At 35.3% G+C, this 19,074-nt stretch overlaps 1 protein-coding gene across 1 annotated transcript; it reads right to left on the bottom strand.

Annotated features, from left to right (window-relative positions):
• Positions 1 to 15,091: 15,091 nt before the first annotated feature.
• Positions 15,092 to 17,811, bottom strand: LOC137813754 (NAC domain-containing protein 87). Its single transcript, XM_068616169.2, has 3 exons — positions 16,726 to 17,811; positions 16,351 to 16,631; positions 15,092 to 16,173 (listed from the first exon to the last, which is right to left on the bottom strand). Exons 1-3 carry the CDS (start codon positions 16,910 to 16,912, stop codon positions 15,445 to 15,447), a joined length of 1,197 nt encoding a protein of 398 aa, XP_068472270.1. The 5' UTR covers positions 16,913 to 17,811; the 3' UTR covers positions 15,092 to 15,444.
• Positions 17,812 to 19,074: the final 1,263 nt, after the last annotated feature.

Here is a 19,074-nt window from a genome sequence, read left to right as displayed (position 1 = left end):
AACCAAAATCCACTCCCCTTTCTCTTTCCTTCCTCCCTCACCCGCAACCATACATGGAAACAAATGGGGTGGTGTTGTGACTTCTGTCGTCAACAACAGTACCACCCCTGGAAGCAAACAAGGCCTAAGTGTGTGTTTGCTTTTGGGGGTGATGGAGGTTGAGAGTGGGGGTGAATGGGTGTCACCCTTGTTTGCTTCTATGATAGGGGGAGGTTGAGGGTGAAAGTGAATGGAAAGTTGAGGGTATTTAGGATCCTCTCATAATTGAAGAAAAAGAAGAGTGGAATGAGATGAAAAGACCATGGTGCCCTTCATACAATAATATTAATAATGGAAATTATTATTAATAATAATTTTGTGTGTATATATATAACATAACATAATTTAAAGAATCATAAATAATATTAAAATTATCTAAATAAATTAACTTAAGTAAAAAAATTAATTTAAATTAATAAAATTATACTTACATTTAAAATTATATTTAATTATTTATTTTTTCTTTTATTTATAAATGAAACTTTAAATTATTTTAATTAACTAAAATATGCACAAAATTAATAATTATTTATTCTTTTATATATATATAAGGGTAAACTTGTAATCTTACAATTTATCCTATTCAAAATAATTTAAAATACTCTTACAACCATCACATCACTCACGTATCTCAATAAACTTTCTTCACACATCCACTCTAACATACCCTAATCCAAACACACTCACTATTTTCACACTTTCTTCTCACACTCTCACTCTTCCACACCCTAAACTTTCCACTCCCCAATCGAAACAAAGCCTAAGTACCAAACAACCAGTTGTTTCGACAAATCAACTGGATAAAAAACTTGTAGTCACAAGACCTTGAACAACAACTTTTTTAAACTGATTGATTTCAAAAACAACTGACTAAAATTTCACAACTTTTTAGAAAACACTTCTTTTAAAAGAGATAAAGAGTCAAGTGAGCTTTGATCAATACTAGATGTGAATTGACAATACAAAATCTACTAAACAACACACACAAACACTGCAACAGGTTCTTCAAGTCTTCAAAGCAGATTTGGAAGCATCAAAGCACCTTGTTCAACACAAATCAACACAGGCTCTTAATTATTTAAAACACTACCTAGGGTTCATTGAGGCACACCACTGAGAACGACGATGTGGAGAGAAGAGCGACAGTGGAGAAAAGGAGATACCTACGGGGAAGAAGTGTGCACCAAAGAAGACAATGTTAGTGGGTTGTGATACATCACTAGTACAAAAGTTTAAAACAACGACCCATTATTTAATGCGGTTTTAGGGTTAGACGTTGTCTTTCAAAACGTGGTGAAATTTTTTTAAATTAACTTGATTTAAGAAGGCGGCTATTTGTAATAGTCGCATTCTTAAATCAAGCGCTTGATTTAAGAATGCGATTATTACAAATAGTCACCTTCTTAAATCATTTTTTACCCTAATTTTGAAGAGCGCCACTTACGCTTTCATAGTTTCTTTCTTCTTGGCGCTTCATGTTTTCTCTTTGTTTCTGCTCTGGTGTTCTTATTTTCTTATGCGGGCTTCAGTGTTCTCGTTGTTGAACCTTGTGATGTTCAATGTTTTGAAGAATCCAAATCCATTGAAGGATGTTGAAGCCTCTGCTTTGCTTGTTGTTGCTGTGCTGGTTTAAGCTTTGTTCTGGGGTAGTTTATATGTTGTAATCCACCCTTGTACTAAATCTCAAGCAATTAGCATCTCAATCTTTATGAAAGTAAAATGTTTTTCAAACTAAGTTGAAACAACCGATTGTTTTGTCGAAACAACCGATTGTTTATACTTAGGTGTTTTGAGAAAGATTGAAAACTGTTTTTGAATGGTTGAAACTCTTAAGTACCAAAATAACCGATTGATTCGAGGAAACAACCGATTGTTTGTTTTGGAACCATAACAGAAAAACTGTTTTGTGTTTGACTGAGCTTTAAATGCTTTAACTGAATACGCTCCAGTCATTAAATGCTTTGACCAATCTTTTAATGCAATTTAAGAGTTTGTTAAGATTTGATAACAAACTACATCTTTGAATATATTAAGAAAAAAAGATTTGAGAATTAAGATAATCTTTTTGACAGTTTTTCAAAAGAGTTTTTCAAAGTGATGAGATTGCTAAAAGAGTTTGTGATTGATCAAGGTGCTGGAATAGGATTCTACTTGTATTGATTTCAGATATTCATCTGTAACAAGTGTAATCTTTGTAATCTGTTGAACAATTCGTTTGTGTGTTTGCTGAGATTGGTTGTGTGTTCTTGAGGTGTTCAAGATCAACAATCTTAGTGTTGGCCAAGGAGAGTGTGTTTCTTGAGGTGTTCAAGGTCATTCTCTTGGTTGTTGTGTAAGTGATCAAGTGGCGATTGCTTAGTGGATATCCTCAGGGTTTCTGAGAAGACTGGATGTAGCTCTGGTTTGGAGTGAACCAGTATAAACAACTGTGTACAATCTCTCTATCTATATCTCTTTAAATTCAGTTTATTTGTTGTTTGCTGGTATAAACAACTGATTGTTTCGCTAAAACAACCGATTGTTTTTCTGGTACTGCAGTTTTTGCCTGCTGTTTTGGCTAACTGAATTGCTGAATCAATTGGTTTCTGAGATAAATTCATTATAGCTTTGAAAAGTTTGCGAAAACCCCTTTAAACAATTCACCCCCCCTCTAGTTTAAAGCCATATTTTCTAACAATTGGCATCAAGAGCTTGGTTCTTGAAAGTTATTCAAGTTGATCCTAAATATCTTTTTAAAATGGCTGATAGACTACCGTTTAGGGAAGGTGCCTCAATTAACAGACCACCCTTGTTTTGTGGTTTGAATTACTAGTTTTGGAAAGTTAGAATGAAAATATTTATGGAATCTCTTGACAAAGGAATTTGGGATGCAATTGAAAATGGTCCTTTTATCCCAAAGTTTGAAAAAGATGGTTCTATCATTGAGAAGCCATGGTCTAAATGGACTGATGCAGACAGCAAAAAGGCCAAATTTGATTGCATTGCCAAAAATATTATAACCTCTGCTTTAAATTCTGATGAGTTTTTCAGGATCTCACAATGCAAATCATCAAAAGAAATGTGGGACACTTTGGAAGTCACTCATGAAGGAACAAATGAGGTGAAAAGAGCTAGAAAGCATGCTCTCATCCAAGAGTATGAGATGTTTAGAATGCTTAAAGGAGAAACAATAGCTGAGGTGCAGAAAAGGTTTACACACATCATCAATCACCTTATGAGCCTAGACAAGACCTTTGACAAAGAAGAGTTGAACATCAAGATCTTGAAATGTCTTGATAGAGCATGGCAACCAAAGGTAACTGCTATTTCCGAATCTAAAGATCTAACATCATTAAGTGTTGCTTCTTTGTTTGGAAAGCTTAGGGAACATGAGCTAGAGATGAATAAACTAAATGTTCAAGAGAGTGAAGATAAGCACACAAGGAGCATAGCCTTGAAAGCATCCAAACATAAGGGAAAGCAAGATTCAAGTGATGATAGTGATGAGGAAAATCTTAGTTTGCTGTCAAGAAAGTTCAGCAAATTCCTAAAGAGAAACCGCAACAAAGACAACAACAAGGGTAGGTATGGAAACAAGAAACCCAATGAATTTAATTCAAATAACTATACTTGTTTTGGTTGTGGTGAGCAAGGTCACATAAAGGCAGATTGTCCTAACAAGAGCAAAGAGAAAAAGACAAGCTACAAGGAGAAGAAAGGCAAGACAAAAAGAGCCTACATAGCTTGGGATGAAAATGAGGTGTCATCATCAAGTTCTTCATCAAGTGAAGATGAAAAAGCAAACATATGTTTGGTAGCTGAGAATGATGATGATTCTTGCAGTTCAAGTGAGGTAACTTCATGTGCTTCCTTAAATGAACAAAATTATCGTGAATTGCTTGAAGCTTTTTAAGAAACACATGATGAAGCTAATAGATTGGTTCTTTCAAACAACCGATTGAAAGATCTTAACAATGGGCTTGAAAAGAAAGTTAAAACACTTGAAGAGGATCTGAGAAAAGCAAAAAGTGATTTTGAAAAATTGGAAAATCATTTAAAAAATGCCTCTTGCAAGTGTGATACTCTCATTTGCACAAATTGTGAAAATCTTGAGAAAAAGGTTCACTATCTTGTTGAAACTGTGGACAAGCTTTCAAAGGGGAAATCAAACTTTGAGAATGTCTTGGAATCTCAAAGCTTTGTTTTTGGAAAGGCTGGTTTAGGCTTCAACCCACAGAACAAGCAAGATAGGTTTTCAAAAAGTTTTTTAAGAAAATCTGAAAAACAACCGATTGTTAAGACGAAACAACCGGTTGTTACATGCTTTTACTGCATGAAGAAAGGCCACTCTGTTAGATTCTGTAAAATTAGAAAATATTATGTTCCTAAAGGTTTTATGAAATGGATTCCTAAGGGATGTGATGTTTCTAACAGCAAAGAAAAGTCAAATGGACCCAAATTTGTAAGGGGACCAAATCTTGCTACTTGAAATTGTTTATGCAGGAAAAATAAAGAGAAAAAGAAGAACTGAGCCATCTGATCAAGCTGTTGAAGAAAAAGGCAGTCATTGAAGCTGAATCAATGCTAAGCAAAAGATCAAAATAATGAAAAGGAGTTTTCTTGATCAACAAGCAATTAGCTCATTGAAGAATCAACATAAGGATAAAACTTTCCTTTATTTGTTCTCAATCTCTGTTTCAAAGTTCTTTCTTGTGATTAATTTTCTTTTAATCAATGTCATCTGACTTAAACTGCTTCTGCTCATGGTTAAAATTTCAAAAATCAAGTTTTTAACTGCTGCAGAAAAACAACCGATTGTTTCTTCAAAACAACCGATTGTTTCTTCGAAACAACCGATTGTTTTGAGTCTGACAGCACTATGAAGAAATTGAATTAATTGATTTTTTGAACTTCTATCCGTTGCAGATCAATTTAAAAGAGAGAATCTTGGTCAAATGATCTGTGTTGAAAGTTGATCATGTTCAGAAAGAAGTCATAACAGTCATAAAGGAATATATTCCAAAATCTTGGAAATTCAAGAGCCTTAATGACTAGTCAAAGATCACATGTGAAGACCATGTCATTTTCAGCTTTTTCTGACATTTTCTGTGCAGAGCAGAGTCAAGTCCTCTCTCTCTGAAAATCAGGTACCCTTTAATGAAATTAAATTCATATTGATTCTCTTATTGTTATAAAATCCAGTGCAGAATTCTTCCACAAGAACAACCAATTGCAACATCTCTTGCAATATCTCTTGCACCATCTCTTGCAAAAATCTGTTAAGTGTGCTCTCCTCTGTTTTCGTCTCTGCTGTCATGGAATCAACCCCTCCCACCTCCAAGAGAGTCAAAACCAGGGCTGTAAGATCTGGAGGAAGGCTGGAAGGCTAGTTTTCTAGAGACAATGATCTCATTGAGAAGTATAGATATGAGATAAGTATCAAGAAGATAAACAACCCCAAGGTTGTATGCTTTGATTGGCTGAAAAGTCAAAAGCTTGATAATGTGAGAAGGCTGCTCAAGGATCAATCTCTCAGAAAGTTCCTAGAGATGAAGGGAAACATTTATCCAGATTTGGTGAGGGTATTCTACACCAACTTGAAGTTTGAGGGAAACAATCTTGTTTCTCATGTGAAAGGTGTGGAAATGGAGATAACTCATGAAGTTTGGGCTGCTGTTGCTGGGCTTAAGTTTTCTAGTCTGAGAATCAACAAGGGAAACCTTGGTGTGGTGGAGGATTTTAACAAAATCCAGTTCTACAAAAGTTGCTTGAAGAATAATCAATCTCAAGTTAGTACATGCTCGGTTGGAGGTTTGAAGCTTGATGAGAGGTTGCTTGCTCTCATTGTAACTTGGATTCTAACTCCAAGGGGGAGTAATCACTCTGTGCTAACTAAAGAATATCTGGTTTATATCTTCTGCATCACCAAGGAAATCAAGATCAATTGGATTCATATAATCAAAGAACACATGCAAAAAGCCATGAGGTTAGGTGATTATCATTATCCCTATGCTGTTTTAATATCTAAGTTTCTACACTTTTTTGAAGTTAATCTTGAAGATGAAACTTCTGAGCTGGTCAAGTCAACTCAAGAGTTGAACAATGGATCACTCAGCAAGATGGGCTTTACAAAAGTAGGTGGAAAATGGATAAGCAAGGATGGTGATCATGGTGCCTCATCTAGTGGTGCTGCAAATCTTGAACAAGATGAACCTGCTAATATGGATGTTCAACATGAAGATCCAACTGAAGATTTTCAAGATGCAGGACCTAGTGCTGCTGATGGACATCAAGGAGAAAGAATGCCAACCATGTCGTCATTTGAAAGAATCATGATGAATAGGCTTGATAGCTTTGCTGAAAATCAAAGGAGCCTCCATGATCTTTGTGTTAGTAATTTCCAAAGAATTGACACCAGATTTGACAACATGGATGCAAGGTTTATGACTCTGGATGAACAGATTGAAGCTGTCCAGAATCAAATCTTTCATCTTCAGTTTGCTGATGAAGAAGAATGAAGGAAAAACAACCGATTGGTCATCGAAACAATCAATTGTTTTTGGTTGTTCTTTTCTGGTTTTAAAATTTATTTCCTTCTGCTGTTGCTGTCTTATTCTGATGTAATGAAAACAATATCTTGTTTTATCTCTTATCTTTGTCTATTTGTGAAGACAAGTAGGGGGAGATATATGCTGTGTTTCGAGTTTGTTTTAAGTTTCTGTTTTAAAGTTGATAAAACTGTTTGGAATATGTAATATGTTTCTGATATTAGATGTTTTAAGCTTTAAACTGTTTATCTGTATGCTAACAAAATATCAGAAGTTCAATGTATTGCTCAAAGTTCTATTGCAGGAATTGCTTCATATTTAATCAGGTACAACACAAGCATCAGGGATTTGTCTTCATCAAATAGAGGGAGATTGTTGAACCTTGTGATGTTCAATGTTTTGAAGAATCCAAATCCTTTGAAGGATGTTGAAGCCTCTGCTTTGCTTGTTGTTGCTGTGCTGGTTTAAGCTTTGTTCTGGGGTAGTTTATATGTTGTAATCCACCCTTGTACTAAATCTCAAGCAATTAGCATCTCAATCTTTATGAAAGTAAAATGTTTTTCAAACTAAGTTGAAACAACCGATTGTTTTGTCGAAACAACCGATTGTTTATACTTAGGTGTTTTGAGAAAGATTGAAAACTGTTTTTGAATGGTTGAAACTCTTAAGTACCAAAATAACCGATTGATTCGAGGAAACAACCGATTGTTTGTTTTGGAACCATAACAGAAAAACTGTTTTGTGTTTGACTGAGCTTTAAATGCTTTAACTGAATACGCTCCAGTCATTAAATGCTTTGACCAATCTTTTAATGCAATTTAAGAGTTTGTTAAGATTTGATAACAAACTACATCTTTGAATATATTAAGAAAAAAAGATTTGAGAATTAAGATAATCTTTTTGACAGTTTTTCAAAAGAGTTTTTCAAAGTGATGAGATTGCTAAAAGAGTTTGTGATTGATCAAGGTGCTGGAATAGGATTCTACTTGTATTGATTTCAGATATTCATCTGTAACAAGTGTAATCTTTGTAATCTGTTGAACAATTCGTTTGTGTGTTTGCTGAGATTGGTTGTGTGTTCTTGAGGTGTTTAAGATCAACAATCTTAGTGTTGGCCAAGGAGAGTGTGTTTCTTGAGGTGTTCAAGGTCATTCTCTTGGTTGTTGTGTAAGTGATCAAGTGGCGATTGCTTAGTGGATATCCTCAGGGTTTCTGAGAAGACTGGATGTAGCTCTGGTTTGGAGTGAACCAGTATAAACAACTGTGTACAATCTCTCTATCTATATCTCTTTAAATTCAGTTTATTTGTTGTTTGCTGGTATAAACAACTGATTGTTTCGCTAAAACAACCGATTGTTTTTCTGGTACTGCAGTTTTTGCCTGCTGTTTTGGCTAACTGAATTGCTGAATCAATTGGTTTCTGAGATAAATTCATTATAGCTTTGAAAAGTTTGCGAAAACCCCTTTAAACAATTCACCCCCCCTCTAGTTTAAAGCCATCTTTTCTAACACTCGTGCCATTGTAAGTTCATTTCGATCAACTCTCTTTCTTCTTCACCAATGGTTTATATAAAAAAATTGTTTTATTTATATGTTTGTTTTCTTGCATTGGCGAAAGATTCTCTAATGCTTCATTTTCTCTTATGTTTTTGTTCTCGTGCTTCCTTTCGTCTTCTGCGACCCTTCATTGTCTTCTTCGTGCCATTGTAAGTACGTTTCGAGCTCTCTTTCTTTTTCACCATTGGTTTAAATATTTGTTTCGTTTCTCTTATTTGTTTATTTTCTTGTATTGGCGAAGGTCACCTCTGCTTCGTCGTTGATGCCTCTGTCGTTGTTGCCTTAGGGTTTAGGGTTTAGAGTTATATTTTTTTTTAAAAAATTAAAGAAGAATGTGGCTATTTACCATAACCACATTTATAAATGGTATTTAAGAATGTGGCTAAATAGTCGCCTTCTTATCTCTTGTATTTACAACTACGTGTACAACAAATGTGACTATAAATTCGTCGTCTTAAATAAAAAATTGTTGTCTTTTAATATTTTTGCACCAGTGCATAGTACTCATCGAATAAGAAGGTGAGTTTTTTGTGAAATTGGTGAATTCCATATTTGTATATCGGGAAATCTAGAGATTTTCCGGATGGTGTTGTCTGAAAGCTTAAAGAAGAATTGATTGTTTTCAAATTTGGATATCCATAACTGTTTCTGCTATGGAAACCCGGAAGGCAATGGTGTTCCAGGTGCATAAATCCAAAAGTCAAAATGTTTGTGTGTTTTTTTTTTTCATTTAATGCCAGTTTTAAAAAAAAATGATGAGAAGAGCAGTTTCGAGTTTTAAATTTTATGTTGGATGTAGATTAGAATTGGTATGGTTAAGGAAAAAGAGCTTGATAGACATATTAGCTGGTATATATGATGTTTAAGAATATGCCCAATCACTAGCTTATTTTAAGGTAATAATTTTTTTTCATTATGTTTTTTTTATCAGCAATAAATAAATAAATTTAAGAGGGATACTTAAGGGGTATCCCAACCCGTATACAACAGCCACATAGTTACTCCTCCGAATGGAAAGGATAACCAAAGTGTGACTTATCCTGCAAAGAGCTATAACCCCAACCAACACACAAAAGTGCACCAACATGACAGTAACCTGTAGAATTACAACAGCTTCCCAAACCCCAACACCATTCCAAAAGATATAGCATAGCATCTCCTAATATTCACCCTGCACCCTGCAATCCAACCCTCTACACCAAAATAGATTTCCCATTCTTCCGTCTACATACCCCGCTCCAACAGTCTCTTCTTCCTGCTTTCCCCTTAATACCAAAGCTCCACTAGAAATGTGCCTCCAAGCTCACTCTTTGCCTGCTTAACAGCTATAGTGACATTAGAAGAAGTGAAAAGGCACGAGCACAACACTTACTATTTCACAGCCTTTTTCCTTCACCAACCATCTCATTTGCCTATGTATTGACCAACCAGCGACCTCCCAAACCTTCCAGCCGCTACAAATCAGCCACAATATTACGAAACACAATCTTACCACCTTGCTTTCTCTGCAATAGCAACGTCACACCCCTAAGTCAAACTGAGTCAGACCCCCTGAAGTGCGTAACTCAACTCCATCCTCATTGAATCGGCTGCACCCGTGGTAGCACTCCTAACAGCTACCCCCTCCTTTGATACTGGTACATCATACCCATACCAGTGTGCTCCCTTTTTAACATATATGCTCTCCTTTATCAATATGCTTCAGGTTCCTGCAATTAACATTAAAAGAGACCAACCCCGAATCGAGTAGCAGCAACCCAGTTTCCCTGCCCGGAGAAAACTATCTAACCCCTAAGGGACTCAATCCATCACTATAACAGATTCCTACCTACCAAAGACTTCACATGAGGCCAACCAGAGATTAAAACCATCTTCTTCATAACCAGCACAGACACATGTAAGCCAGTAAACGTTAGCAACTTCTTATGCAGATATTTGGGTTGAGAACCCAATCTACAAAGGAATAAGAGAACGAGCGAGCTTTATGCTTCATCCACAACCAAGACTTCAGTTGAGCCCTCTGAAAAACCTCCTCGGCATCTACTACCCCTTGGTGGAAGGTAATCTTATTCCTCTGGTCCCATATACTTCTAATGACATTTGCCCATACCCCTTTCCAGATCTTATTCTGCTTATTACTAACTTGAAACAAGTGAAAACTTTGGAAATGTAGCTTCAGATCATGTTGTTGTACGAATGAAATATCTACCCACTGAAAGCATAGAGACCAAACCTTCTGGGCATATTTACACTCTATAAAAAGGTGTTGACAAGTCTCCTCCTGTAACTGACACAAGGGACACACCATTGAGTTCACCAATACCCCTCTCCGGCTCAAACTCACTCTTGTAGGAAGTCTTCCCATCAACACCCTCCAGGCTGTCACTATCACATTTGGAAAAGCCTTCACCTTCCACAAGAGCTTATACACTTCTCCCTGGTTCCCTCTACCATGCTTAGCTAGACACTCATAAGCAGAGCTCACCGAAAACAACCCCGGTACCTCCTTCCCCCATACCTGGGTGTCCTGGACATTTTTTCTCAAACTGACCCCTGATAGAAGCGTATTAAGGTCCCTCTCCAGAGAAGATTCCCATTCAAATCTACCTCTCCTCCACCTCAAGTCCCACCTCCACTCCGTGTCAACCCATTCACCCATCTCACCCACTGTTTTACCTTGGTTTAAAGATAAAGAATATAAGTGTGGGAACAAAGATTTGAGATCCACACTTCCAATCCATACTTCCTCCCAAAACTTTGCTTTGTCACCACAACCTATTTCCCAACCTAACTCTTCCTGAAACCACCCTTTACCTCCTCCCTCCTTACACATCTTAGAGAGGTCTCTCCACCACCAAGATTGAGATTTGACAGGTGTATGACTGCTTTCTACTCCCAAATCGTATTTGGAGTCCAACAGCTTCTTCCATCTTCCATTCTCTTCCGAAAGACACCGCCATCTCCATTTCGCTAGGAGAGCTTTATTAAACAGGTGTATATCCCTACACCCCAACCCTCCCTCCTCTTTTGGTCTGCATACATCTTTCCAGCTAACCCAAGCAATTGGCTTGGTTAGTTTCCCCCAACCCCACAAGAATCTTGTTTGAATACTAATAATCCTTTTACACACCGAGGCCGGTACTCTAAACAGAGAGAGATAAAACAAAGGAATAGCAGTTAGAACGGAATTAATTAAGCAGATCCTCCCTGCCATGGATAGAAACCTCCCCTTCCAAACACTGAGCTTTGCATTCAACTTGGTTATAACTGGATCCCAAAATTGCTTCTTTCTTGGATTCCCTCCCACCTCCAGTCCTAGATACTTGAAAGGAACCTCCATCTGAATACAGTTCAACGTCTTAGTGAAACACCCTATAGTACTGCTTTGTACATTAATGCCTGCTAACCTTGATTTATGGAAGTTGATCTTCAATCCTGAGGCTAACTCAAAGCCCCTCAGAATGGCCTTCAAGGTTAACACATTCCCAAAGGTATCCTCACAGAGAAAAAAAGTGTCGTTCGCAAACTGTAGAATACACATCTCCACCTCATTCCTTCCTATCTTAAGGCCCGTCAGCATATTAACCTTCAAAGCTTGTCTTACTCCCATTTTTTTCATTATGTTGTTATTCACAAAGAAGATAATTACAAAGACTTACTATACTTATACAAAAGTTAGTTAAATTCTATAAAAGGTTAGGCACTAGACAAGCGAGATGCTAGATTTGGACTATGGAATTTTAAAACGTATATTGAATACTTAGTTTAGGTTTGACTTGACTTATTTTTATCCCACTTACTCCCATTTTTTTATATGTAAGTCTCATGCTTTTATTTATATATGGCATCTTTCTACATTAACTAGTTGGTAATAAAATAAGCATTAAAACCCATAAATGAGAGCAATATAATAATCAAATCACAGTATTAATAGAGAAAAAATATACATTGAAAATGTAAAAGATTTTTATATTATCTTTCAATCACAGATATAGGTAGTTTATTAATTTACATATAATTATTTAAAAAGTAAAATCGATGTTGTAATGTATAAATACTTGAGTTTAATTTTAAAATTTAACTAGAAAAAAATTTAGTTTGATTGCGGGGAAAGTATCCATATTAACCCTTAACCTAAACTTGATGAAATCCGGATTTTACTGTTAAATTAGAATGAAAGCAAAATAAAATTTTTGTTCACATATACTTATATGAATTGTTTATTTTATTTTTCCATGTTTAAGGATAACAGTAATTTGGACATCTTTTAGAAAAAGAAGGGTAGAAAGTTACCCTTTATCCTTATGATTAACAATATTGGTCACCTTTTTACTTTGCTTCCCACAATTGTTATACCTTTTGGATTTTGCTTTACTTTTGACCCCATGAAAGAAGAAACAAAGCACGAAGATGGATGAAGTAACAAGTAGCAGTGCATTATTATGGTGAGATGGAAGAAGCCAAAAGGCACAACCAAAAAAGTGCAGTTAACTTCCCCGCAAGCAGAAAACCTTAATGAACGCTTTGCTTTGAATGGAAAAGAATATGCACATAACATATAATCTCCATCATTGATCATAAAAGAAGAAAAGAAAAAACTCCAAACTCACATCACATGAATGAATATGGAAAAAAACCTTTCTTCTCTTCCAATAACCGATACCCTTATCCCCTTCCCCCGCCACCTCTACCGTGCTCCTATGAACCCCATCACTTATCTATCCATCCATCAATCTTTCTCTTACCCCTTTTTAGCCTTTGCTTACAAACTCATCCCTCTTTTTTGCCTCTCATCTTCTCACATTCACACATGCATATGTTTCTACCTTTCATGTTCCCCCCATCATCTTATCCCTTTACACTCAATTATTAATTTGCCTAACACACACACCCCCACACACAAACCACAAAAGGTAAAAAAATAATAACATCTATAACTCTTTTTTTTCCAATCCCCGTTCAAGTAATGTAACTTTCATTATTTCGATCAGCTTTTCTATAGAGTGTATAAGAATTAATTATCAGTTTCATTTTGCACTTATAGTTTCTATAACATACCAAAATCTGATACCTAACCACAACATTAATCGGTCTGATCCATGTCTATATATATATATATATATATATATATATATAAAGTATGATATAATAAAGTTGATCTGTTATATAGGGTATGTTTGCATGCAACACATGTATAGTGATTTGCACAATTTATAAGAGGTTTTTTAGAAAGGAAGATGGAATAGTGTTAAACCTATGACATGTTTAGGGGTGTCTGTAGGTTAATTTCTTCAGCAAGAGATTCTGGCGGCAATCAATAAACAGTGTTTGGATCCTTTATATAACAGTTATTTCTCTGCAACAAATTAGGATAAGTACAGTACAGTATCCTATATATTGGTTATTAAAAATCAGAGTACTCTTATAATTGGTTAATTCAGGTCAAGATATTCTGACATTTGCCATTGTGTTGCTGCAGAAATTCAAGTCCTCTAGGAACCTGCTATTGTGGTCAAATGAACAGTTTGTATGTAATTATCATTGGGGGGCATTCATGGCTGATATGCTTTTCTTATTATGGTTTGTTTTGGAATGATAAGAGAGAAAATATGAATAGCAATACATTTTAGGAAAAAGATAGTATTTTGGGTAATTATATTATAGGTGTAACTTATCCACCAACTTTTGTCAATCATTAGTTTGTAATTTTTAAAGAGTTTTTTTCTTATAATTATATTTTTTTTCGTGCATTTTATTTGAATATGATATTTCGCTTTAAAAAAAATCTGAATCTAGTTTCATTCGTTGAACCAATTCACCTAAATTTTTATTTACAAAAAATATATAGAAGTTTCTTCAATCACATTGCGTGTTTTTTTATAATAATTATTTTTAAAATTATATATTACTATGACTTTTTTTATTGAAATTTTAATTTTTTATTTAACCAAATATACATGTTTGTCTGTTTCTTCTTTTTTACAGCTGATTTTCTATTTTATAACATGTAGAATTTAATTTCTTTCAACAATTTAATAAGGTTAATTTGGTATAAGAGTTTGAAAAAGAATAATAAAAAAATTAAAAAAATTAAATATTCTAATAAAACGTGTAAACCACAAAGAGATACGTGGTTTATTAATGGCTTATTGATGTAGGTTAAAGAAAATAAAAAACAAAAAATATTCTTTTTCTTTATTGCAATTTAAATTTCTAAATCTTTTTCTCTCCTTTCATTTCCTTTTTCGTCCGTGCAACACACGATAATATTTTGGAAATGCTCTTCCACATGAGGCATCTTATGCGCAGTTTCGTGGAATTATTCACATCACATGCTAGACTAATCGGTGGTCACTCAGATTCCAGTATAACATATTCATTACTCCATTTATATTTATTAACCAAATTTAGTTAAGTTTCATTGATGCCCTTAAAAACAATTTATTTATTTATCACACGGATTTACTATGATAAAAATATCTTAAATATATATCTTGAGATTCTGCTATAGCCTCATACTTATCATTTTCAATTCAGTAATAATTTGGTCAGGAGACTAAAATTTGGACGAGATGAAAGGCACCATATCTTGCGGTGTTCATGAAATTTTGAAAGGAAACAGTAGTCGTATCTTAGAGGTAGGCACTAGCTAGCTAGGTGAATGGAAGCTTTAAATTCACAGGTTGGCAAAGGAGAAAAGAAAATGCACAATTTTCTTAGGAATTAATGCTCCTCACTGTTGGTGGGGTGTCACAGTTCACAAATACATATTCGACAGCGTATAAAAATATATTATGCAGGAGAAGAAATCAAAGGGTAATTTATAAGGAGTGCTAAATAATCTAGAGTTGGATATAATCTAGAAGAAGAAATGGGAAGAAATACAAAGAGGGTTGTGATTTGTTTGTGAAAAAGCGACGAGTTGAAGTTGGAATATATGAAGCAGCTAAAAAATGGAAAGAGGAGAATGAGAAAAACAAAGCCACTAATATAACAAAAGAATATAGATGTACACGATTCATCAAGTCCTTACCCTCGATAAAACCTATGAATACAAAAACTAACATAGAAAAGACCTGGATATCATAAATCTATACAGTGTATGTGTACCCAAGAACTTTCCTATATATCATGTCTAGTACTGTGTATGATCACGTTTATGATGATAAAATCAGTATGTAGAGGACTGTTTGAAACCAAAATAAAAAAAAGAAAGAAGAAAAAGGTATGTGATGATTAATTACTATGCATGATGCTGATGATCCCAAAATGAAAAACCCATGGATCTGCAAACTTGCTTTATGTAATTCTCTTTTCCTCTTCAGTAGTCATCCCACTGCAGGCATTCCAAATCTGAGAGAGGTGCAACTGAAGAAGGACCTTCAAGATCCTCGTACAATGCGCGATTTCTTCCCATGTTGTCCTGCTTCGAAACCACCGAGGATGTTTCAGTGTTTCTGTCGTTGCTTAAGCCCGTTTCTTGTGAGTGGTTAGAAGAGAATTGCTCCATCTTGCACTGTTTCTCCAGTATTCCTCCCAAGTGCTCGTTGTTCTTGGCTGCAAATGCTCTAAGGATAGCTTGATCGTGGTTGGTAATGTTGTTGTTGTTACCGAAACCCGAGCCTTCAATACTTGGCATGATGGAACTTCTGATCCTGTTTTGGTGCACATAGTAATCAGAGAACATGTTTGAGGGTTGTGAGAGTGTGTTGTTTCCAATTGGGTTAACGTTGTTGTTGAGATTGGCTTGGTTGGAGGTGTAACTGATTGTGGGAATCTCATAGCTTCTGTGGTGGTCTTCTGGCTTGATGAGAAGCTGGTGGTGGTTGTTGATGGAGAAACTGGGAAGATAATAACCCTCTGATTGTGATTTAGTTGATGAAAGTGGGTTAGTGGTGTTGGTGTTGCCATAAGGAGGATCCATGAGAGGTGGAAGTGAAGAATAGTCAAGTAGATCATCCCCAATGGAGTTTATCCTCAGAAGGCCAGGAATTGAGGACTTTTTGACATCTGTGTTCTTGTGAAAAACCCTTGAGACAACCCATTCGTCCTGCAATGATAGTATCACCCAAAAGGAAAAAAGAAAAGGAAAGAAAAAATAAACAGAAAACTGTTAGCTTTGTTGAGACAAAACTAAAGCTATATGAAAAAGGAAACACATGAAAGAAACTCCCAAACTAACACAGAAAAGACACTTTTCTAAAAGGAAAAGGTTCACTTTTCATACCTTTGCTGCCTTAGGAAGATTGTAACTTGCAAATTTGCCCTCCAATCTGAATTCATGCATGACCCAATTGGTCTTCTCACCCTTTGGAGCTCTCCCTCTATAGAACACAAGGGTCTTCTTCATCCCAACAAGGTTGCCTTTCCCTTTGTAAATCTCCTTATCTTTTCCAGTGGCCTTCCAGTACCCAGATTCTGTTGCTCTATTGGTTCTCATGCCAGTTGGATACTTCCTATCCTTTTGGCAGAAGAAGTACCACTCTTTCTCCCCTATCTTGGCTTTCTCTGTAAAACATAAACTCAAGCCAGTCAATATTTCATCAAACTTCACAACAACCAAATTAAAACAGAAGCCAAAGTCACAAAACAATTAACTTACTCGGTAAATCCCAAGGTTCGCACTTATTCAAATCAGCCTCTCCAATTGCAATTGCACTGAAACTACTATTCTTCACCTTCTCGGTGAGATAATGAGTGATTATCTCCTCATCTGTAGGGTGAAACCTGAAACCTGGAGGCAAATCTAGAGGCTCCTCGCCTTTGTTCAACACAATAGGCTCTTCCATAAAATCAAATATAAAGGTACTATATATATATATATGTGTGTGTATATATATACCAGAAAAGCCTTTTGTATTTTGAAGCTAGCAAAAGAAGAAAGAAAAGAAGAAAGCTATATATGTGTTTTAGAAGAGAAGGAGAGAAAAGAGGGAGGAAGAATGAATTCTAAGAAGCATAAATGGAAGAGAGCTATTAAGAAAGTGTAACGAAGGGAAGATGGTGTGTTTAAATAGAGGAGCGTGTGCATATACACCTCACACGCTGGAAGATCCGTGGTGTGCAAGGCACTTGCTGAGGAAGCCTACAATTGGTGTTTTGTTTTTTCTTTGTTTTTTTCCCCTATGGTTTTTGTTTTCAAAATACGTGTATTTTATTGGTATATACATGACGTATATCCTATCCGGGTGGTTTCTTCGCTATATCTACCCCTTTGAAAACGAATGTGAGTGAGAAAAAGAAATGGTAAAAAAGGTGCTTTCAAAGCTTGTGGGCCCCAGTTCCTATAGGCTCCCCCACTTTTTCATATTATTAAAAATAATGAAATAAAAACAACTTTATCCGCTAGCTTCAACCTAACTTTTGCAGATTTTCATTACCTGTTTGCATCATCCATTACCCCGTCTCTGTTCAAATCTGTGGAACTGTGGGAGAGAAAGTTGAAAATAAAAAACAAGTCTTCTCCTTCATCTCCCCTTTGCTTCCCACTATGTGTGCTATTGAAAACAGATGTTGCTACTTCTGCTACTGCTACTTAAATTTTCATTTTTTCTACAAATACCAGCAGCTTTAGGTGGGAAGTGGTTGTTTCAGTTGGTGGCTAGCTTGGCTCATCTGCTTCATATAATATTACTATACACATTTGCATCACTTCCTAACCTCATTGAAAATTTAATACCAATCAAATAAATCATATCTAATGCTAATATGATTGCCTAGCTTTAATTTATTATACTAATTAGTATGAAATATATTTATAATTATATTGGAATCATGGCAACAATTAATTCCCACGCAGTGCCTGATGGGAAGAATCCAAAGGCTTTCACAGTTTCACACCAATAAGTCAAAAAATGAAGCAGTAATAAAGGATGGTGAATTTTCCAAGAGCTTTCCAAAATGTTCCACTCTTACCAGGCAATGTGTACATAGCCTACCCTCTAAAATTTTGTGTTGATTTCTGTTATCAGTAATTTTGTGTTGATTTGTATAATGTGGGGCCTTTTTTTTTTCTTTATTAAAAAAACCATCTTTACAACTGTTATCTTATCACCAGTAAAATAAAATTAAGAATCAACATCTGCATCCCTCTTTCTATGTATATTTTTATAAACATGAACTGAAAATAACATTAGGAAGATTATAGTATGTACATGTGTCAAAAGAAGGTAAATATTGGAATATTTTGTAATTCGATTTTTAAATATTTGCCCTTTTGACATCAGAAGTTACAAGTAGCTAGGCTTTAAATTAAGATATAAATTGGAGGGAAGAATTAATGAATCTGTCTTACTCTAAAAATTAAATCAAATACATGTTTTAATAATGTTAAGCACCGATAGCTGATTTTGTTGGTTTGGATGAAAACAATGTATAGAAGTCATTATCATAAATAAATATTTAATTTCACCACTTGTCGTGTATATACGAATAGGATGGACTAGCCACTAAACAAATGGGCTGAATATTGACACCATCTCTGCAACTTCCTTGAAACTTCTAAGCCGAATTTGTGAGATAATAATAAAATGGTCAATATATGGAGGGCATGGAACAAAAAACATGCTCACAAATACCCATTTTAGTAGACCCTCTACTCTACTAAGCATATACCATTAATGTTAATAAAGAGATATTAACACTGAGCAAAAATAAAATAAAAAAAATAAAGAGATATTAACTCTCATCAAAGCCTCACTTTTAGAGGAAATTAACAAGATGATTAAGGCTAATTAAAATCATCTTTAAAGGTCAGCATGATTAGTGCTTTCCTAATTTGGCTTTGGTGAGCCGTAGCTGCCTTCCTAAATCAATATAAATGGGCAAAGAAAAAAAAAAATAACGCGTCTCAATAACGAGATCCAAGGGTGAAAAAGTGAAACATTCCGGCGCCGACATTGAAAAAAAATGAAAACTAGGTTGTTTTTTGGTTAGAATCACTGTTCCAATC

Source organism: Phaseolus vulgaris, chromosome 1, assembly GCF_051622355.1.
Source record: "Phaseolus vulgaris cultivar YP4 chromosome 1, ASM5162235v1, whole genome shotgun sequence".
Classification (NCBI taxonomy): Eukaryota; Viridiplantae; Streptophyta; class Magnoliopsida; order Fabales; family Fabaceae; genus Phaseolus; species Phaseolus vulgaris.
The sequence above is the reverse complement of the archived record's forward strand: the minus strand, read 5'-3'. Positions and strand labels throughout refer to the sequence as shown.